General features: G+C 41.6%; 1 protein-coding gene across 1 annotated transcript in view; it reads right to left on the bottom strand.

The window, feature by feature from the left end:
- The window catches only part of tp53i11a (tumor protein p53 inducible protein 11a), a 49,458-nt gene that overhangs the window by 7,650 nt on the left and 18,507 nt on the right, over positions 1-23,301 (bottom strand). Inside the window, exons 3-4 of the mRNA XM_051649783.1 lie at positions 17,860-18,029; positions 99-157 (exon numbers count right to left, since the gene is read on the bottom strand). Of these exons, the coding sequence (XP_051505743.1) occupies positions 99-157; positions 17,860-17,985 (185 nt within the window). The 5' untranslated portion in view covers positions 17,986-18,029. The remainder of the gene's footprint in view (positions 1-98; positions 158-17,859; positions 18,030-23,301) is intronic.

The raw sequence follows: 23,301 nt of genomic DNA, 5'->3' as shown, positions 1-23,301 counted from the left end.
GTCTCTCATTAGACTTAAATGAATCCAAACCTCAGGGACTGCCAAAAAGCAAAACTGCAAAGAGCCATGAAGAGAATGATCATGTCTTAAAGTCTTACCGGAGGCCAATGGGCTGACGTACAGCAAATTTCATCTCATTACCCAACATCTGACTGATCTGCAAAACAAACATTTTCTATTCATTTATGAAAAGCTTTTTTGATTAATGTAAAAAACATCCACCAATAAGATACGTTTATAATTTTGATAAACATCTAATAATATCGTTCTCCATATGCTGAGCTGCGACACACTAAATATAGACCCTGGTGATGGATAATGTCAAATTTAGGGGAAAAAAGTTACCTTTAAAAGGCCTGACTCACAAAAGGGGGATTATCAGATCTGCTGATAGCACAAGTCTGCCAAGACTCAAATGGTCTATGCAAAGGGAAAAAGTTTTATTTTGCGAAATTAGAAACTTTGGTGTGGCGTCTGGAGAGACTGACAGGAAAGTTTGAGTTTTGTTTTGATTTAATAGGCCCTTTTGACAGCAGGTAGGGTGGTTTCACAATGATGGCTTTGTGTTCCTGCTCAGCCCTGTCAAATCTAGGCTGTGGGCCTAAGGAGAGCACAGCTCCTTCAGACAGAATGAGACAGAGAGAGACAGGGATGTAGAAGGGGCTACAACATAAACAGCTTCCCTTTAGTAGCCTCACTGGTCATTAGTTGAGGCAGACATGGAATATCGCAAAAGCCTATAGAGGATGATCCATATAAAAGAGTTCTATATAAAGTCCTGGAGGAGCAAACTCACTAATGAGTTTTAAGGCATGATGATGGATTTCCATATGAATAAGCAATCTGCGTCTAACATAAAAAGAACAAGCAGGATACTTTATGAAAGCTTAATAAAAGTATTCAGAGCCCTCTTTTTTATATGGTCGATCTGGTACAGAGCTGGATTTTGTGGGCAAAAAAGAAGCTATTTAGAGTTTTTTTAAATTAAGATAATGGCCAAATGACTTTTCGCTGATCCCTGTCTTAAAAACCTTTTTTTTTTTTTAAATCACCAAGCCTACATTGGCAACTGTTGCTTTTTACCGTATTTTGAGTTAAAGAAACAGTTCAGCCAAAAATGATAATTCTTTCATCTTTACTCATCTTTATGCCATTTCAAACTCATACTGTATGGCTTTCTTTCTTCTGGGAAACACAAACGAAGATAATTTGAAGGAAATATGATGTGAATATATCCATACAATGCAAGTCAATGGGGACCAACACTTTCAAGATCCAAAAAGGACATAAAGGCAGTATAAAGGTGATCCATACGAATCTAGTGGTTTAATCCATGTATTCTGAAGTGATACAATCAATTTTGTGTTAAACAGACCAAAATGTAACTCCTTTTTCACTATAAATCTTAACATCTGCAGTCTCCTAAGTGCGATCATGGTCGTGTACAGCACTCTGCGCATGCGTCAAGTGTGAGGAAATCTTATCAAATTTCAAATTCTCAGCGCAAAAACAATCATATCACTTCAGAAGACATGGATTAAACCACATGAGTCGTATGGATTGCATTATGCTGCAGTAACAGTATTTTTCTGAAATAAAGTCGCAGCTGAATTTAAGTTTCACTTGGTCAAAATCATGTTGTTTTGAGGGAAAAAAAACCCACAGATAAGTAGCATCTCTGTATAAGTCGCACTGACAGAGGTTTCAGCGGCAGGCACTATAACCCTGCCTAAATATGCCTAAACGTAGGGCTGGGCGATAAAACCATCTCAATATTTATCACGTTAAAAACATTCACGATATCGATGATAAGCTTTTGAGTCATTTTCTATACTTAGCCTGTGTTCTACATCTAGATGATCAGGTGTGTGTCACTAAATACGCAAGCAGTCCGGCTTTCTCAGACTGTATGAAGTTGCTAGCATTAGCTGCCTTGCTAAGGATTAGGCCATAGATATACATACGTAGATGCCTCATTCGGCTGGTTCGGATACGTCAAACGGGGCACCATCTTGGAACGTCAACAAGAAGAGCTGTTTGAATGCAAGTGAATGGAGAAGAAGCCTCAGACCACTGCATAAACTGCTTTTGTGTGGAAACAGTTCATCAAGTAATGAATTGACTGATTGGTTGCAAATTTTTTGTATGTTTGCCATGATATATTCATTTGTAGAGGAATTTATTTGCAGTTTGCTGTGAAAAAAAAAAAAAACTGTTGTAGAATTGAAGTCAGGAATTATTATATCATCTAAAATATTGCTGAATGTATTTGGAAAATCAGATAATCTGAAAGTTGGCTGGAAAAGATGGTTGCACCCTCTCATCGTCTCTAGTGAGCAGCGCAACAAAACAAAAGTGCTGTGTACACCAGATCTGATCTTTATGCGCTGTATTCTTGAATATATCATTCATGCCCTGTCCCGCTCTGCATGCATTGCCTCTTTTTCCTGCATCTGAGTAGCCATGAGATGCCGCATAACTTAAACTGGTTCCAGAGTGCCTTTAGACCATGATGTTTTTCCTTCTAAATTTTTCTTAATTTTTTTCTCCCAATTTGGAATGCCCAATTCCCAATGCGCACTAAGTCCTTGTGGTCGCGTAGTGATTCGCCTCAGTCCGGGTGGCGGAGGACAAATCCCAGTTGCCTCCGTCTAAGACCGTCAACCTGTGCATCTTAACACGCTGCTTGTTGAGTGCGTTGCCACGGAGACATAGCGTGTGAGGAGGCTTCATGCCATCCACCGCTGCAACCACGCTCAACTCACCACGCGCCCCACCGAGAACAAACCACATTATAGCGACCACGAGGAGGTTACCCCATGTGATTCTACCCTCCCTAGCAACCGGGCCAATTTTGTTGCTTAGGAGACCTGGCTGGAGTCACTCAGCATGCCCTGGGATTCGAACTAGCGATCTCCAGAGGTGGTAGCCAGCGTATTTTACCACTGAGCTACTCGAGCCCCCCTAAATTTAGCTTTATTAATCAGTTAATAGCTTAATAATAAACAAATCGATTTCTGTTCTAATTTTGTAAAATTAATCAGATGTCATCATCTTTGGCGTGGATGACATGGAAAGACAATTAAATTACTAGTTTGTAGCCTAGTCTTTCTCACTTTAATGAAAATATTAAAATGGTCCATTCAGACTTTTACATTTTCTCTCAGGCGATACTCCTGAACCCTCATACGGTAACATTCCTCAGTCACAAGGGCTTCTATGCCACCATACCTGGGTATCTGGATGTAACAAAATATAAAAATAATTTGAATGTAAAAATTATATGCTGTCATTATGCTTCAAACATTCATATCCAACTGCACTCGATTGATAAATGCTATAAATTTTTTAGTATTTTGGTAGAAGATCCCTCAAACACCACTGCTTTGGCTGTCTCTGGGCCCCCAATGCAATTTTGTATAGACTATTTTGACTGTTTAGGATTTATTTATTTTTCTTCTGCCAACTTGGAAATAAAAAAATAAAATAATTTGCAATGTGCAAATGTGAATGTATATCGTGATAAATATTGATATCGAACAATGTGAAAAAGAATAATGTGATAATATCTTTGGCCATATCGCCCAGCCCTATCTAAACATGCTCTGTGAAGACTACCTCAGGATCTACGCATCGTATTACAGAGTATTTGGCCTTGTTTTAATCAGGAGCAAACAAGTACTAGTGTGTAACAGTTTTTCATTTTCTGTTTATGTTTCATGAAAAAAAAACTTGACAAATAAGCCACATTTGTTTATAACAAGGAACTCTATGCTTTCGGTAAGTGAGTAAAGCAATATGCCTGTCGTTTTCTATTTATTTATTAATGTTAGCGACTGTATATCTGTGAATATTTGTGATATTTGCAATCCTCTTTGCCATGCACTAATTCTCTAGTTCACTGACTGAATGTTTTTACACAATGTTGAAACGTCATTTTGTGGGCCTGTGAGGATCTGCGTTTGACAGCAGTCTAGAGGTTTTTTTAGTACAATAATGTTAAGATGGAACAGAATATTTAAACTGGTTGCATAAAGTTCTTCGTAAAGGCAAAATACTCTGTACAGGCTACTTTGAAACACTAGTACTGTCTCTATGACTGATGTTTTCGTCTGTTTGTAAGCAAGCATATGTGTTTTGGAGTGCATGTGTTTTACCGGCCCGACATCAATTATGTAAATAAGTCGCTTCGGACTATAAGTTGTTGGACCATTTAGATGATGAAAAAAAAGCGCAACTTATATTCCTGAAAATACGGCATGTCATTTATGGAGCCTGGAAGTGTTGGACCCCATTGACTTGCATTGTATGGATATATTCACATAATATCTCCATCTAAATATATTTTGTGTTCTGCAGAGTTTGAGATGGCATAAGGGAGTAAATGCTGCATGTATACATTTCTTCGCCACGCACTATGGACCCTTTTCACACTTCCGCGTTTGTCACAACCGACATGAGAGTGTGTGTTTGACAGGGTTAGAAGTTGGATGGAGCGGGACATGGGTCTCTCCACTCCTTCACATCCTGCGTCACACCCCATCAGGTATTAGTTTCACCAAGTACAACTCACAGATTTGTTAACTGTGCCCTCTTTTTTGCATTTTATGGTGACGGATTTGTAGATCATTGTGGAGGCGGGGGTGTGGCAGAGGGCCGTGCTGTGGAGAGTGAAGCAAGGGAGATGAGTGGTGAATGATTACCACCTGTGCTTAACACCTGTCTTGTGTTTCAGTGAGGAGTGATTAGGGCTTTTAAGGAGAGGAGATAGCGGCAGTCGAGAGAGAAAGAGCCCAGCTGAGAAGCTGTTTGTGTGTGTTGGCCACTGCCATTTTGGAAATTTGAGTTTTTATGTGAAACTATATCATTGCACATTTAAGCGAACATATTGTGTTTTCATTCAATAAAAGTGACATTCCTGAGTTGGAATCGCTGTCTCCCGCATCCTCATTCCTTGAACCTCATTACAATCATTCCTTTAATTTATAAATATGTGCCTGTTGATTTAATGCACAACCTCTCAATAATAATTTATTTTTATCGACTTACCTTCATATTCATGAAGTTAACCCTCGAAAAATGACATATATATAGAGAGGGTACGCAGCACAGTGGCCGAGGCAGAGAAAGCTCTGACGAGGGGAAACACAGGGTTCACCTAAGGGGAACCAAACAGTGAAAACTCATCATCCGGGATTACCAAGGGGGAATCACTATGCATGGAGCACTGAGCCCGAGCACACAGTGCTCACCTGAAAAGGGGAATACCACGAGTACTGGGCCTGGTGGCATCAGTGCTAAAGAATTAAAGAGGCATCAGGAGTTCGCCGGAACGGGGAACTGTTGTGGACAAAAAGCACACATTATCACCTTTGAAAAAGGGTAAAGGCACAATGCAAGCGGTACACCCAACCGGCTGACTGGTCTACCTGCTGTTACCGCGTAACACTCGGGTCGAAACCGGGTCTATGCGTAGGTTATAAAACCTCACAAAGGTATTGGGTGTAGCCCAACCCGCAGCTCTGCATATGTCTGCAAGAGAGGCCTCCCTTGCCAGTGCCCAGGAGGATGCAACACCTCTAGTGGAGTGCGCCCGGACTCCCAAGGGGCACAGCAAGTCCTGAGACTGGTATGCGAGGAAAATGGCATCCACAGTCCAATGGGCTAATCTCTGCTTGGAGACAGCTTTCCCCTTCTGCTGTCCTCCAAAACAGACAAAGAGCTGCTCCGAGCATCTAAAGCTCTGCGTGCAGTCCAGATAGATGCGCAGAGTGCAAACTGGGCACAGCAACGACAAGGCCGGGTCTTCCTCCTCTTAAGGGAGCGCTTGCAGATTCACCACCTGGTCCCGAAAAGGAGTGGTGGGAACTTTGGGCTGTAACCTTGGGCTGTGACCTGGCTGGGGTCTCAAGATCACATGAGAGTGTACCGGCCCGAACTCCAGGCATTCGCTGGTAACAGAGAGCGCCTGCAGATCCCCCACCCTCTTGATGGAAGTGAGCGCCACCAGGAGGGTCGTCTTCAGGGACAGAGTGCTGAGCTCGGCCTGCTCCAGGGGCTCAAAGGGGGCTCTCTGTAGGGTAGGCATTGAGAGGAGTCTTGGGAGGCGAACAGGTCTACCTGCGCCTCCCCGAATCTCTCCCAAATCAGCTGGACTACATGGGGGTGGAGTCTCCACTCCCCGTGGAGCATTACCTGCCATGAGAGTGCGTCCGCTGCACGGTTGAGGACGCCCGGAAGGTGAGAGGCCTGCAGAGACTTCAAGGTCTGTTGACTCCAAAGGAGGAGGCAATGGGCGAGTTGTGACATGTGACACGAGCGTACGCTGCCTTGGCGGTATGCTACGGTCACTGTGTTGTTGGTTCGGAACAACACATGCTTGCCCTGAATCAACGGCCGGAGCCTCCTCAGGGCCAGCAATACTGCCAGCAACTCTAAACATTTGATGTGCCATTGGAGTCGGGACCTCGTCCAGAGCCCCGACACAGCCAGCCCGTTGCACACGGCGCCCCAGCCCGAGTTTGAGGCGTCCGTCGTGACCACGACGCGCCTTGAGACCTGCTCTAGGGGAACATCTGCCCGTAGAAATGCCAGGTCCGACCAAGGGCTGAAAGTCTGACGGCACTGTGGCGTGATGGTTACATGCCGGGTGCCATGGCGCCATGCCCACCTTGGGACTCAAGTCTGAGCTAGGATTAGCCAGTCATCCAGATAATTGAGAATGCGAATGCCCTTTTCCCTCAGCAGGGCCAGGGCAGCCTCTGCGACCTTGGTAAAGACGCGAGGAGACAGGGATAGACCGAAGGGCTCTACCGCCCGTGGGCGGGAGCTCAGAAGATTCGTCCACTTCCGATAGCAGAAGCCCACCCTCCGATGCCGTGACCGAAAGCTCATCCTCGTCGTGAGCCACGAATGACACATTAAACCCGCACTGAGGCAGACCGCCTGCATCGCTCGACAGCTCGTCCGGACAGAACTAGCGTGCTGGGGGATGGGATGTCCACATCCAGATCACCCGCGGTGCTTGCCGACCCGGCCGGCTGAGCGTCAGCCCAGGACGGACCAGGTTGGGGAGCAGCCGCGGTGGCTCCTTGCTTCACGAAGAAGGAAGTGAGCTGCGACCGCAACGTTCTCATGGGCATGTTCTTGCAATGAGAACACAACCCTTCCACGAAAGCCGCCTCAGCGTGCTGGTGCCCCAGACACTCGAGACAGATTTCATGGGTATCCGGAGGGGAGAGATAACGGCCACATCCAGTAGCGCAAACGCGGAAGGACATCTTTAAAAAGATGGCAATTATTTGCGCGAGCTCTTTTAGAAGGAAAATATACTCTTGAGAGAAAAAATTTAGAAGAAAAAATCTGAATGAGTGATGCACACCATCTCCTTTTATACCCGTATGTCCGGGGCGAAGAGTGGCATGCAAATTCCACTCACTAGTTTTCATTGGCCTTTTCTATTTTAAGCAAAGGTGACTGGGGCTCTCAAGATCGAACCCCAAGAGTCACTACATCGGCACAACATTGAGTGAGTGACAGACAGGGAACAACTTGTAACCTTTGATGAGCTTATATTTAACCGTTGATGGACGATGCGGTCAACGTCTCCAAACGTAAATGCAGGAACTTTTAAGGACTGTGAAAACACATACACCTCGGCAGCAGCCATAGTTGAGTTTACCCAACTATGACGACTTCTGCTTTGCAAATGCGAAGAGTTTTCTCCCTGAAACCCTCCTTCTTCCCAGCACAACCAGTCTATATATGCATCAAGGGGATTGTATGTCTAATTGTGCAGCAGAAGCATGTCTGTTCATATTCTGCAGTCTTTTACACCTTGGGTGTTTATTTTTTTTTTTAATTCAACGGGCCAGAGTCAAATTTTCTGCTTATACCATGGTTACCACACCTTAATACATTTTTAGATTTTCGTCCCTAAAACATCCGTGTGAGTAGAACTACTTTCTTATGCCACGGATTCAGCCTCTTGCTTTGATAAAGCCCAAGCCTTCATTGCTAGTTTGAAAGCATCACTATAGAACTAGTAACAGAGGCTTGGGCTGCTTTTACAGTTTTCTGAATTGCTAAAACACTACACCCCATTCTCTGAACCAAATGCTCAGAGGCCTAAACACATTTGTCGAATCAATCACTCTTTTTGCAAACTCTAAACGCATTCTAACACACTAAAAAATAACAAATAACTTGTGTTGCAAAACGGTAATCATGGGCAGCAAAAGTTAAACACAACTACAACACAATTGTCATTGTTTACATACAACATCTCAAAATTGTTCAGGGCAAGGGTTCTTGTAATTCCTGGATGTCCAGACCCCGGAGAAGAGCGGACCCATTCTAGCAGAGGTGTGCGAAAAGGCGATGGGACATAGATACAGTCAGGTGTACAAGCTGCTGGAGTAGGTTCAGAAGAGGCTGCTTTGACGATGCGTTGTTCTAGATCCCACTGGATAGGGCTGATGATAATAAATGGGAGGGAATGGGGGCCTGGGTAGCTCAGTGGTAAAATACGCTGGCTACCACCCCTGGAGTTCGCTAGTTCGAATCCCAGGGCGCGCTGAGTGACTCCAGCCAGGTCTCCTAAGCAACCAAATTGGCCCGGTTGCTAGGGAGGGTAGAGTCACATGGGGTAACCTCCTCGTGGTTGCTATAATATGGTTCGTTCTCGGTGTGGTGCGTGGTGAGTTGAGCATGGTTGCCGCGGTGGATGGCGTGAAGCCTCCGCACACACTATGTCTCCATGGCAGCGCACTCAACAAGCCACGTGATAAGATGCGTGGGTTGACGGTCTCAGATGCGGAGGCAACTGGGATTCGTCCTCCGCCACCCTGACAAAAGGGGCATTTGGGGCATTCCCAAAAAAGAAAAAGGGGAAAAATCCATAAAAAAAAAAATTAAAAAAATAGAGGGAGGGAGTACAGGTTCTGGTACGGGAGTGAGCTGGTCAGGTGAGTGTAGTTGTGAGAGGGCATTGGCTTTAATATTTTTTGAACCTGGACGATAGGTAACAGAAAAATTAAAATGGATGAAGAATCTTGCCTGTCGGGAAATGAAACATTTAGCAGATTGTAGATTTTCCAAATTATGGTGGTCTGTGATGACGGTGAAGTGATAAGAAGTACATTCCAGCCAGTGGCGCCACTCTTCAAGTGCTAGTTTGATGGCTAACAATTCTCTATTGCCAACATTGTAATTATTCTCCGCTGGAGATTCTATTCTTCGTCTATTTCTTTGAATAGAAGGCACAGGAATGTAACGTGGAGGGGTCACCCTGATGCTAAGAAAGTATGGCCCCCACTACTGTGGTGGACACATCGTCTACTATGAAGGGAAGGTCGGGATTTGGATGCCTGAGGATAGGTGCTGACGTGAAGTAAGTTTTTAACTGCTGGAAGGCCTCAGAAGCTTGTGGGGACCAAGCAAGGGTCCTTGGTTTACCCTTGAGGTGGCTGGTGAGTGGAGCGACTACCGTGCTGAAGTTCCAAATGAATCGTCGGTAGAAGTTTGCGAAACTGAGGAACTTCTGCAGTTCTTTCAAGGTTGTTGGTGGGGTCCAGGTAGTCACAGCCTGTACCTTGGATGGGTCCATCTGAACTCCCTGTGGATGTATGATGTATCCTAAAAACTGGATGGATGGTTGGTGAAAGAGTCACTTCTCAGCTTTTAGATACAGACAATGATCTTGGAGGCGTTGTAGGACCAGTCTTACGTGATGGACATGTTCCTCTAGAGAGGGGGAGTAGATGAGTATATTATCGATGTACACCAGGACGAACCAATGGAGAACATCGTGGAAGATCTCGTTTATGTAGGACTGGAAGATTGAGGGGACACTGAGCAGTCCATATGGCATGACCTGATATTCGTAGTGGCCGCTGGAAGTGACGAATGATGCGGATCAAGTTATATGCACTGTGAAGATCAAGATGTGGGCCCCTCTCAGTAGTTCCAGGGCCGCAGGGACTAAAGGTAATGGGTACCGGAACTTCACGCTGATATTGTTGAGTGCACGGTAGTCGATGCAAGGTCGGAGACCTCAATCCTTTTTTGCTATGAAGAAGAAGCTGGATGCGTCTGGTGACGTGGATGGATGGATGTAATTCTGTCTAAGGGCTTCTTCTATGTACTTTTCCATAGCTTGTTGTTCAGGAATTGACAGAGGGTAGACTTTAGCTCTAGGGAGAGGGGCAACAGGGAGGTCAATGGTGCAATACCAGGGATGATGCAGAGGAAGTTGGGAGGCTTTCTATGGGCTGAACACCTCAGCGAAGTCCAGATAATCGCCAGCGATGGAAGTCTCAGATAGCGAATGAGGGCTTTCAATGGTGGTGGTGCAACACAGGAGAGGTTCAGGATGGAAATGACAGACAGGCACTGAAAGGCACCGCGAGAAACAGCCAGGCAGCTACCTCATTAGTGGACCAGAATATGACTGGATTATGGTAGATGAGCCAGGGGAGACCAAGGATGATGTCTGACTTGGAGTCTGGGAGAATGAGCAATGGCAAGGACTCTGTGTGGAGAGCACCGATCTTGATGGAGAGGGGTTCTGTTTGGTGGGTGATATAACCCGAGCCGTTAGGTTTATTCTATTGAGCAGATGGGTAGGATTCTCTCAACCAGCTTGATCCGGAGTTTGAGCCGGTTGAGGAGTGAGGGCGAGATGAAATTGCTTGCCGAGCCAGAGTCAAGAAGAGCATGAACAGTGAGGGAAATGGTAGCAGCCTTTATCAAGACGTCAATGTAGAAGGGTCTACTGAATACAGGTTTGCAACAGATGGAACTCACCAGCAACCTGGGAGGATGGATGGGGCAGTTAGCAACATGGTGATCAGCAGCCCCACAATAGAGGCATAGATTGATTGTGATCTTCCTTCTTCGTACAGCCAAGGTTAGACGGGCAGAAATCACGTGCATGAGTTCCTCCTCCTCCAGTCGAGAAAGAGAGATTGGTGGAGGTGTGTAGCCGACCCCAGTTGTGCACTGTCTGTGGCATCGTTCTACGTGGATGGAATATTGATTGAGGGCCTCTAAACTATGTGAGTCATCAAACCCAGCGAGATGTATCTAAAGAGATTTATTCATACCCTGTCGATAGCAGATGATCAGTGCCAGTTCATTCCAATGGCTGGCTGAGACTAGCATGAGGAAGTGTAGAGAATATTCCGAGACCAACAAATTTCCCTGATTAAAATGGTTAAGTTGCTCACTGCCATGGAAATCCCCAGCAGATGGTTCGAAAACCTCCCGGAAGTGCGCTGTGAAAGCCCCAATGGATTGCATGATGGAGCCTCCCTGTTTCCACATCACGTCTCCCCATTGAAGAGCTTTTCCAGTGAGGTAGGAGATGATAAAAGCAATCTTTGAATGATCATTGGGGAATCATTGGGGTTGTGTCTCGAAAACCAAGGAACACTGGAGGAGAAAACTGCTGCACTCTGCAGAGCCAGAGTAATTTGCGGGTGATGCCACTGGACTGATTAATGTTGGTGGAGGAGGAGGAGGATGCAGCAGCGGAGCCGTTGCGAGTGCTGTGGCATCTGAGAAGTCTGGAGCAGTGGAAGATAAGGTGATGGGCTAAGTATTCACTAGTTTATCCAGGAGGATCCAGGATTTCATCGAGCATCCCTTCGTGTCACTGCAGCTGAAGCTCAAGTTCGGATAATCGCTTGATGCAAGACACTGCTTCTGCTGGGTTCATTCTGTAGATGGTCTAGTCTTCTGTTACGCTCAGAGGAAGAGAACGAGTGTGCACTGACATCAAGGCGCTGTGTGTTGCCCACAAATGCCTATGTGTGTGCGTATGTATGTGTGTGTGTGTGTGTGGGTGTGTCTGTTACGCTCAGAGGAAAAGAACGACAGAAGTGGTGAACCCAAATGCAGATTTATTAACAAACACAAAGAAAACATGGTATACACGTAAAACCGAACTGAATGTAAAAACAAAGGCGAAGCCAAACAAACTACAAATGTAACTCAAATACAGGAGATTATCTTCTAGAAATTTCACAAGGAGGTATGGCAAACACATGAGGAGTCCAAACGAGACTAGACAATGATGTTCTTGATGACATGACTAATGGAGATCAGGTGAGCGTAATGAGTAATCGGGAGAGTTGGAGCGGGGAAGAGAGGGAGCAGAGACCGATGAGGGCCTGACAGTGTGTTTGTGTGTGTGTGGGGGGAGGGGTTTGGTTGGTGAGAGCGAAAGAGAGAGAGAGAGAGAGAGAGAGAGAGAGAGAGAGAGAGCACGAGGGTGCTTTCACAGATATTAAAATAAATGTAGAATATTATAGACATTGTCATTCTTATCCGATTTACTTAGCCAATGTCTTTATTTTATTTGTTTATTTTGTTGTTGTAGCCCGTACGGCTCTTTGAAATAACGTAAATAATTTTGTGAAGAGATATTCAACTGCTATGCGGTCAAGACCTAGAACTCATTCACAGCCGTGCGTTTACTAAAAAATAATTGCACACCTTAGAATGTCTGTCAACCAATCAGAATAAAGCATTCAAATGCCCCGTGGTATAAGAAATTTATAATAAATGTGCTCTATAAGATATCAGCACACTGAAATTACCTCCCTCTATTCCATTTCCATCTCAAAATGATATATGTGACTTCCAGAGTTAAAAAAAAATCAGCACATCCTAATGGCCATTAAACATGCACTCTCTCTCCTTCTCCCAACCTAAGAGAGCGGGATCTGTACATCTCCCTCTTCATTATGCTCCACTAAAAGCCTCTGCACAGAGGGTAATTTAGTGTTGATGAAAACCCAATCCTTTTCTGATGGGGAGCCATAGTGCTGAAATACTACAGTACGTAAAGGTTATATTATGAGGGAAGCAGAGGAGTTCAAGGGAATAAAAGGTGAGGGAAAGTCTACACTGAGAAGTAACTACTGTAGCCTGGACAATCTTGCCCTGATCAGTGCTCACCTGAGAGCAAAATAGTTCTTCACGGCATGTACCTGCTGTACTCTGGTAACCTTTACTGTTGTAATCTGGTGACAGATTTTTTCTCTGAGGCACTTGTTGTGGGCACAACAAGTGTGTTTCAGTGTGCCCTAGTACACAGTGTGTGTTTTTATGGGATAGGAGGGTGACTGTTTAGCCTCACAGGAACACAAATAGTAATGGTTTACATAAAAACTGATGTCACAGTCAAGCTGACATCAGCTTTTTTCTGTTTTGTAAATATGCTTTGTTCTTTCTTATTCTATCAGTTTATCTTATTTTAATAAGTAGGCCAAAAACATTCATTGTAATTATATTGCCAAATCTGTGTGCCAAATACTTGGCTCTCGTGGAGACCTCGATGAAGAAATTATGCTTTGTTTACTCAGTAAACAGCAGTAGTTAGAAAGTAGGGGTCATTGATTGCTTCAGGAGACAAGAGTGATTGCTGAGATATAGTGTTCAGAGAGCATATTGCGCTAAGAAAGAAAAGCATGTCAAGTGCTGTGGGAGACCTCCACTCAATCGACACCTCACTCTGGTTGTGTTGGGGTTGTGTTGTGTTTTGACACGTCTCAAAATCTGCTGGGAATAGGGAGTAAACTGTTTTCTCATAAGACCTGTAATGGTAGATGCTTCTGACCACACAATCAGTAACCGGTCTAATAGCTTGTTTAAGTGAAGAGCTAATGGAGAAATCAAACAGAGTACTTAAAAAACAGCGCCGGGGCGGAGAGGGCGGTCATGTCTGACTGTCACCCATGTTTCATGTGGACTACCTCAAAGCACCATGAGTGCAGTGGTGTGGAGTGCACTGAGCATGGTTTTTACAGCTGTGAGTGTGAGATGGGTAGTTAAGCTCTTGTTGTGGGTTCATTAATTGTGGTGGTATATGACTGTAGGCTGGATACAGAATGAGTATGAGGGGCTGATTAGTGTCCTTAAACCGAGCCTCACTGCCACACTGTGCCTATTCAGCCATATCTCCTGTAGCAGATGTGTTCCTAATGCACAATGATTTTTATGATTTTTGTCTATGGGTTTATTTACACTTGTTCACTTTATGCAATTTTACTAAACAGATTGCTATCCGATTGAATAAGTATATTTCATTTACACTTGGCCACAATAAATGTGTTTCCGCCAAACGGATATAAACCTGATCTTCAATTCCCGTACTTTATGCAAATAAAACAGAATTCATTCCAGTGATTATGCTAATGCAGGGAAGCGAATTTCAATGATGTGATTTATTATTTGATACCAAGTGACTTTGCCCAGTGTACGTGTGTGTCTGTGCGAACTGTGTATTTTTCCCCTCTGGGCTTGTCCTAGGAAAGATATATCCATGCACGTCAGCTGCGCTCATTGTCAGTGTTTAGTTTCAGTTTTGTCAGCAATCTCCATTAAATAAATGAAAAAAGTTCTATCTTTCCTACAATGTGCATCCGTTTCTTGATTTGTTATTATTTATTGCACGACGTGAGCCCTATGCAGTTACAAGCAGCTGTTATGTTTCACATTTTCCCCCATGCTGATGTAGTACTGTTTGGGCAGAGTAAAATGTATATATGCAGCTTGAACAGCCAGATGCATTTACACTTGACCAAGTTTCATCTGGAATGTGTCTCAAATCACCTCCGGAGGTGGTTTGAGTGATCGGATCTATATCCGTCTTGTATCTGTCTTGGAGGGCATTTACACTTGGTCTTTTCATGATCGAATAGCTATCCGACCAGTAAAAATGCATGAAGTGACAAAGTGTAAAGACCCACTAAGTTTGCCATCCATCCCCACATCTGCACCAAAATTAGATTTAGAGAGGAGGGGCTGAATATTTGATGTCACTATATGACGAATACTGAGCCATAAATATTATTTAGCATGCACTGACCTTACTAGGTAATCTTCCAAGACCATCCAGTCAAGGTTCCTGATTAATATTAACGAGACAGAAATTCCAAGCTGTCTTTGAACTGAGATTTCAGTCTTACACTTGCTCTGATATTTTTACTTTACCTTTTAATATGAATTAATAGAGAGATTGAGTCTGTAGTAGAACTAATCTCCGAGATAAAATAAGATTAGAAATAATTAATAATCATTTAAACCATTTAAATCATAATTAGCACAATTAAAATGTGTATTGATTGGCTATTTCCCTCCGTAAATGTACAGTAAGTGAAATCCACTGAAATGTGATTTGTGTGACATTCACTCATTCACTCAATTCACAAGCACAAATGCATGTGACATAATTGATTTGATTCTTTTGTTCTAGTACCTGAACAGACAAACTCAAATGGAAAGTTTGCTTTGGTATGTTAGATTTTAACACCGTCAGTAACACTTTATATTAGGTATCATGAACTAACAATGAACAAAGATTTTTACAGCATCTACTAATCTTTGTTAATTTATGAATATACAAGCGTTCACAGTTAGGTCATGTTTGTTCATAATGCATTAACTAATGTTAACACTTTTCATGTATAAATTTATTAGCATATGTAGAAGCTAACAATAACCAAAATTATTAAATGCTGTACAAGCATTGTTAGTTCATGTTAGTTCAAATGTAGTTAACTAATGTTAACAAATACAACCTTATTGTAAAGTGTTAGTGCACAGTCAATGTTCCACTCTCTACAAGCATGTTCTGACTATATAGCAGAGACAATGCTGCACTGTGGATTTAGTAGGGGTGTAACAGTTCTCTGTAAAAAACCAAACCGAATGGTTCGCCAACCACGGTTCAGTAAGCATCTGGTCCGCGGTTCATCTCTAGCTTAATAAGGCATCTGGATCATACAGTTTGAAGTTTGAAGAAAATAAAGTGCCAAATAGACATGCGCAGTTGTAACCTCCGCCAATGCACCTGTATGGCTCTGTAGATGGACACACTCCACCTGTGTTTCACATGGGTCAAATTTCTACAGAGAGAAGCTGTCCTATTAACTGTTAGTATGTTAAATCAGTTGATTACATCACAGTTCTGCATGCGTCAGTTGGCAAAATAGCAAGCGGAGAACACAAGTCACAAGAGAGAAGCCCCTGCATTTCATTTCAAGTCTCCTGTCTGGGAACTTTTTCTTGATGCAGTCATTTACAACAGTGTTGGTCAAAAAAAGTTTAACAGGCACTGTTTGCAGACATTGCTCGACGTGAGTTCTGTATAATGGTAATACGCAGATATTTGATTAGCTATTTACGCTGACATCACCCGAGGTTACATAGCACGTGGTGAGCACAGAGCCGCAGGTGAGACCGAAACTGCACAAAGACACACTCCCATCCGTCTTTAAGCAGGCTCTCGGTGCAAGTTTGGACAGACATGAAACAAGAACTAAAAGCACTTGGGGTGTTCATAGCCAAAGTTATGTTGCCCTTACTCCACTGATGAAGATGTGGGATTTCCGCGTATGATTAAAATACTCCAGTCGTGTTACGACATCCATTCTTGTTATTTTAAAGTTTATGTCTTCTATAGTGATGTACAGATTCTGAACGCTGAGTATGCATTGAGTTGAGTTTGAAATGCACTTTACAGTATGTTGATGCATGTAGCGTAATAATGCAGGTATTAAGTTCAAATGTTGAGTTAGTAATTAGAGAAAGCTTTTTTTTTTTTTTTTGTGAAGGATCCTAATGAAAATTAACCATGGTTTTACTATAGTAATATTGTAGTAACCATGACTGTAATAACAAGGACTGTTGTCACCATGGTTTTCTTAGCAGAAATCATGGTTTTGATAGAATTAACCATGGTTTATGTAGTAATACTGTAGTAGCCATATAGTAACCATGGTTTTACTATAGTAATATTGTAGTAACCATGACTGTAATAACAAGAACTGTTGTCACCATGGCTTTCTTGGCAGAAGTCATAGTTTTGGTAGAATTAACCATGGTTTTATGTAGTAATACTGTAGTAGCCATATAGTAACCATGGTTTTACTATAGTAATATTGTAGTAACCATGACTGTAATAACAAGGACTGTTGTCACCATGGCTTTCTTGGCAGAAGTCATAGTTTTGATAGAATTAACCATGCTTTTATGTAGTAATACTGTAGTAGCCATATAGTAACCATGGTTTTACTACAGTAATATTGTAGTAGCCATGACTGAAGTAACAATGACTGCTGTCACCATTGTTTTCTTGGCAGAAAATCAAAATCAAAATATAATTAACCATTGTTTTACAACAGTAATACTGTAGTTTCCATATAGTAACCTTGATTTTACTATAGTATTGTAACCATGACAGTAACCATGTTAATTTGGTGGTTACTGTGATTTTAATACAAATACAGAGTTTAAACTATGTTTAAACTATGGTTACTGAAGCAAAACCATGGTGATTTGTAGTGAGGGCAAATCTCTTATTTTTGCTTTGAATTTGGCAGTAATATTTTTTCCCCTTGAACATGACAAATACCGAACCGTACTTAAACCGTGACCCTAAAACCGTGATACAAACTGTACTGTGAAAAATTTGAACCATTACACCCCTAGAATTTAGTAGGTCTATGTGGATCGATACTCTGATGCTTTTTCTTAGTGCAGGGGCAAAAAGCATCTTTACTTGTTACAGGTTATATCGGGTGCTAAAACTAAAGCAGACTATAACCTAGTATATCAGCAATGTGCTTTTAACGTGAGCCAACAGGCTACATATTGAAATGTGAGCCAACAGCCATGTGGGTGAAAGGGGGGGGGGGGGGGGGGGTATTTTGTCCTTTTATTCAACAGAAGCTTCTCAATTTATTATCTGGCATTCAGCTTTCCAGATACGAAGAAAACCGGGGGAATAAAAAGCTTTCTTAAATAAATGGCCAATGATGAAAAAGACCAGTGTTGTCATGTGGATGTTACCTTCGACCTATGCACCTCCCCGTCATCATCCTCTCCGCCGACACCCAGGACCTTGCGGGACTTAAGGCGACTCACAAGATCGGTCTGACTGTGCTTCTTCATGAGAGGTGGAGGTGTGGAGGACATGGCAGCGGTGGAGAGCAGGCACTTCAGTGAACTGTCAAGAGAGACTGAAGAAAGGACAATGCATCAGCGGAAGAACATTCACAGAACTGTTTGTGCCTGCTATTCAAATGATACAAAAAAAAATATTCAAATTTAACAATAGCATGTTGTTCTGTTTCATACCGCTGACTATAGATAATTAGATATATAAAACAGAGATCAGTTTACCTTTTTACAAGCTAAACGAAATAAGACAGCAAAAGGAAAATGTATAAACATTTCGGTGTGACCTGTTTAAACCCACATCCTCCTACACAGCTGCACACACAAACATACAGATGAAACTGTCCATGCCTTATTTAAATATACTATCAAAATGCATTTTAAAGATTGTAATTATTGTTTTTTTATTTTTATTATAATGAGGAATGGCAAGATAGCTGAGGAAAACTTAACAAAGGTAAAGGCTGATCACATAAAAATTCCAATAATCAAACAGTAGTCATGTGTATTGGGTTATTTTTAGAAGCAATCACAAAAAGAGGTGGAGATGACCTTGTAATGAGATGGCTTGTGAATGTTTACAGTCAATGAACTTTGAACAGGAGTCTGTGACAAGAACTCTATTTTTACAGGCAGGAATAACAACACATACCGTATCATCAATTAGCAGAATTAGTCATTCTGCCTAGTGTCAGTTTCAAAATACAGCCTTGTCAATGGATTGTGCACATATTCTGTTTTCATATATTTTTAGGGAATTTTAAGAAAGTACTGTGTAAAATAACTGTCAGTTTAAATTCAATTTTAATTTCAATTTAATATTTTTTTTCTGATATCATTAAATTGCTTTTAATACACACTCACTTAGAAATTTATTAGGAACACCTGTACACCTATTTATTCATGTGGTTATCTAATCAGCCAATCATGTGGTAGCAGTGCAATGCATAAAATTTTGCAGATACAGATCAGGAGCTTCAGTTAATTTTCACATCAACCATCAGAACGGGGAAAAAATGTGATCTCAGTGATTTGGACCGTGGCATGATTGCTGGTGCCAGACGGGCTGGTTTGAGTATTTCTGTAACTGCTGATCTCCTGGGATTTTCACGCACAACAGTCTCTAAAGTTTACTCAGAATGGTGCCAAAAACAAAAAACATCAAGTGAGCGGCAGTTCTGCGGACTGAAACGCCTTGTTGATGAGAGAGGTCAACGGAGAATGGGCAGATTGGTTCAAGCTGACAGAAAGGCTACAGTAACTCATAATCACTCTGTACAATTGTAATAAGCAGAATAGCATCTCAGAATGCACAACATCTCAAACTTTAAGGCGGATGGGCTACAACAGAAGAATAAAAAAAGTGCCACATCGGGCACTTTATTAGCGCCATAGTGTTCCTAATAAAGTGCTCAGTGAGTGTATTTCAGCATTATATCGCCATTAGGCAATCAAGTTCTCTAGATATCAGTATCGGCATCAGCCTTTAATATGGTCAGCCACAAATTTAGGACATTTTTGGCATTGGAAAAACACCATGCCCTGTTGGATGACTAACAGTGGTAGTTCCCACTTGTGTCATTTACAAAATGGCAGTCTTGTCAACATGTAAACATTTTAACATTCTAATAGTAAATGTAAATTTACTGTTTTCAAATGTTTTAGTGAATCCTGAGTAGCCAAATATTATGAGCAATAAGTGTTCATTTCCCATAATTTAATAGAATTATTTCTAATATATCGGCAATCATCCACCCTTCACTGTAGATATCGACTTCGGCCATTAAAAACCTATCTTGGTCAACCCCTATAGTTTAGACTTAAAGTGCGCTACAGCAACAAAAAAATAAAACACTTCTGTAGTACTTACATAAAGTGAGATAAATAATTAAGGCCTGAAACTGAGTACTGAATCTACTTCCCTGAATTCCACTTTCCACTGAGGTTCAAAGACAGCAGATTTCTGCAGCACAGAGGGAGAAAGGATGTGAAAGGAAGTGCAGAGTGCTTATTGAACAACCCAAAGCCTGTCTAATTTAATTGATTAGCTTGGTGTTAATGAATAGAGCTTGATTCATGCAGGCACTCACCTTGATGTAATGAGGACTGAAAGCACAGACTGTGGCTGCTTAACTTAATGTGAGACACTAGATGCTGCTTATTGCTAAGAGATTAACCGATGTTGCAAAATGAAAGCAGCCCCAAAGCAGTCTGCAGTGGTTAAAAATCGGATGTTCTATTCAATCTCTATTACTCAACTCATTCCCATTAGACAGCTGAGTAAAGTAGCTAATTAAAAAAAAGAAAAAACCTAAGGCCACTCACGAAAATAGACCACAAATTTCCTTTACTGAAGCATTTTTCCAACAGCTGCAAGTACTATTCATCTCTAAAAAAAACAAATGCTGGAATACAAACAGTGTATTAATGCTATACATTATAAACCCTTTAAACGTCACTGACATCATGAAAGCAAATTAGACTTTAAAATAGACCTTAAACAACTTCAGTCTTAGAGTCTGTTACAGCATTTCACAAATAATTAAAACTCTTTAATGTTACAGCCCAGAAGCGATACGATCGGTTTTGAGTGAAAACAAACCAAAATGGAACTGGAGCACTGGAGCACCGGAGCTTCAAATCATGATCATGCCTAGGTGTTAGGGTATCTGTAAGGAGGACCCAAGAGCAGAGGTGAGATTTGTTTGATAGTTTTATTTAGTTGGGGAGGAGGGTAAGGGGCTGAACTGGAGAAATGGCTGGCTTAGGCCTGGGGTAGTTGTTATACTTTGGTCTGTTCTTACCCAAAACCGATCGTACCACTTCAGAAGACATGGATTAAATCACATTATTTGTATGGATTACCTTTATGCTGCTAAATGCCCTAAATGTCATTTTTGGAGTTGTTGGACCCTATTGACTTGCATTGTATGGATACATTCACATCATATCTCCATCAAAATATCTTTGTTTGTGTTCTGCAGAAGAAAGAAAGTCATTTTATCTCGAAAGGTGTCTCGAGTTTGAAACGGGGGTGAGAAAATAATGAGGCAATTATTATTTTGGGGTGAACAATTCCTTTAAACAATGAAACAAAGTGGCAAAAGCTACGGTCATTAAACTTGAACATGAAATCAGTTTCAGTAAACTAAAAATCAATCCACCGAAATCATTTTCAACGTTTTGAATCAAATCATAATTGTGCTACAGTCCATGCAGTCTTATATTTATTTAAATAACTGGCATTACAGCCTCTGATGCATTTTTGTATTTATTTATTTTTTTTACAAAATGAAACAATTAGTTTGACTTAACAGTATATGCATACAGTACAAAGGTTTATAATTTTCTCCTTATCACACTCAGCATTCCAAATGATAAAGAATATTATTTATTTGGCATATTTACGCTGTCCCCTACTGAATCAGCATACATCACAGTCTCCTAGCTGCCTTTGGAAACTGGAAATTAAATTTCACAGTCATTATTTTGACATTTGGACCCTTCAGACAGAACACCCTACACAGGCTATACAATACAGCACCATTAGACAGGCAAAATCTAAACTATGTCTGTTCCATCGCTTTTATTGATAGTCTACCACCCATGACAGCTCATCCAATTGTTTTTCAATCTCATATCATTATCTTCACAGCAAACGTTAAGTTGTTTCAGTTGCCTAGTAACACAAATGGCACAAACTTTGCACCTTTCATATGCTCAAAAATATATTCTCTAATCATTAATCAGCTATTTGAGGATGCCATCTATTTCTGATGTGCCCTCTTTCAAATGTTAAGCGTCTCTTTTCCTCTATGTCATTGTCTCTGCATTCAAAGAGGGTTTTATTAAGTGTGCCGTGGCCAAACAGCTTAATTCCCCATTAGCCATGTGCTTGTCATTGCTGTTTATTCACTCCAGTGTTTGGTATCACATTTAAGTAAAATCTGAGGTAAAAACTAGTATAAGGCCAAGAGTAACAAACCTGTTACCTTTACAGAATGCGTCCACAAATCATTTGGGAAAGGTGCTGGAATTGTAGGATGATTGCCTATATCAGATTACAATTTGCAGTCTAGATTACAATAATGTTGAAAACACAAATAAAGGTCCAAGCAATAAAACACTAAAAATGTACCCACATCAATTTAATTATCAAGTTTGCTGACGATACCACAATAACTGGAATGATGAATCAGCCTGTAGGACGGAGATGGCTGACCTAGTAATTTGGTGCAGGAGCAACAACCTTTCACTGAAGACAGGCAAAATAAAAGCGATGAATGTGGACCAGAGGAGGAAGAGACACTACACATTGGTAATGTTGAGGTAGAGAGGGTGAGCACTTTTAAATTTCATTGTGTTCATATCAGTGTGAACCACACCCTTTTTTCCTCAACATAAAACTTTTCATTTTAAGTGTAAAATATGACACTATAGAGGTTTATTACAAAATTTCCAAATATATATAAACGTTCTCTCACAACTGTTAATTTGATAAAGTGTGATTCGATTATGACAATGCTTATGCGAGTGGGTGGTCACTCTTGCCATAATCCCTGTTTCCGTGGTAACATTGACTCTGATTGGTGGATCTCGCTTCAGTATTGTGGGTAATGTAGTTCTTCACCTAACTGGGAAATTAAACCCAGTCTGCCAATAGTTCAGGGTTATGCAATGGGTAATTGGTTCAAAAAAGTTTGAGAAACCCTGATCAAGAAGATATTCAAAATCTACATCACATTAGATGATGTAGCAAGATGATCCAGCGAATGGTGACAGTCAAGATAGTCCAGGCTATTACCCTGGCAGCCTTTTTCACTGCAAGAGATTTATCAGACAGAACACACCATCAAAAACCCACTCACCCCCAACACAGTCTCTTCATAGTCTTGCTGTTTGGAAAACACCAGAGGATGAGATCAAGGATTTACAGACTAAGAACAGCTTTAACCTTCATGTGAATGATTCTCACCCATTACTCTCTCCACTTCCCCTCCATGACTAATTCAGTCTGCTGCTTCAGCCATTCTCAAGCAGCCTTCTCTTCCTTGAGTTCCCAAATACACTGTAACCCACCAAGCACATATATTGCTCTTCCGCTGTACCACTGCACAACTCAGCAACATTGCATGTACACTGTTCTATTGCAAAAACTGTTTGTAACTGGATTAGCAACATTAAACTATTAGCTGCGTACTACCTCTTTATGTTCCTTCTATCCACCTTTTTCCTGAACGCAAAAGTGTTCCACGATTCATAACTGACGCCTCCAGTGTTTTTATTCATATGTTCTTTGTGGATAATCTGATGTTTAGTGTATTACATTTGTAA

The sequence above is a fragment of the Myxocyprinus asiaticus genome, chromosome 2, assembly GCF_019703515.2.
Source record: "Myxocyprinus asiaticus isolate MX2 ecotype Aquarium Trade chromosome 2, UBuf_Myxa_2, whole genome shotgun sequence".
NCBI classification, from domain to species: Eukaryota; Metazoa; Chordata; class Actinopteri; order Cypriniformes; family Catostomidae; genus Myxocyprinus; species Myxocyprinus asiaticus.
Note: the sequence above shows the minus strand (reverse complement) of the source record. Positions and strands in the feature narration are given on the sequence as shown.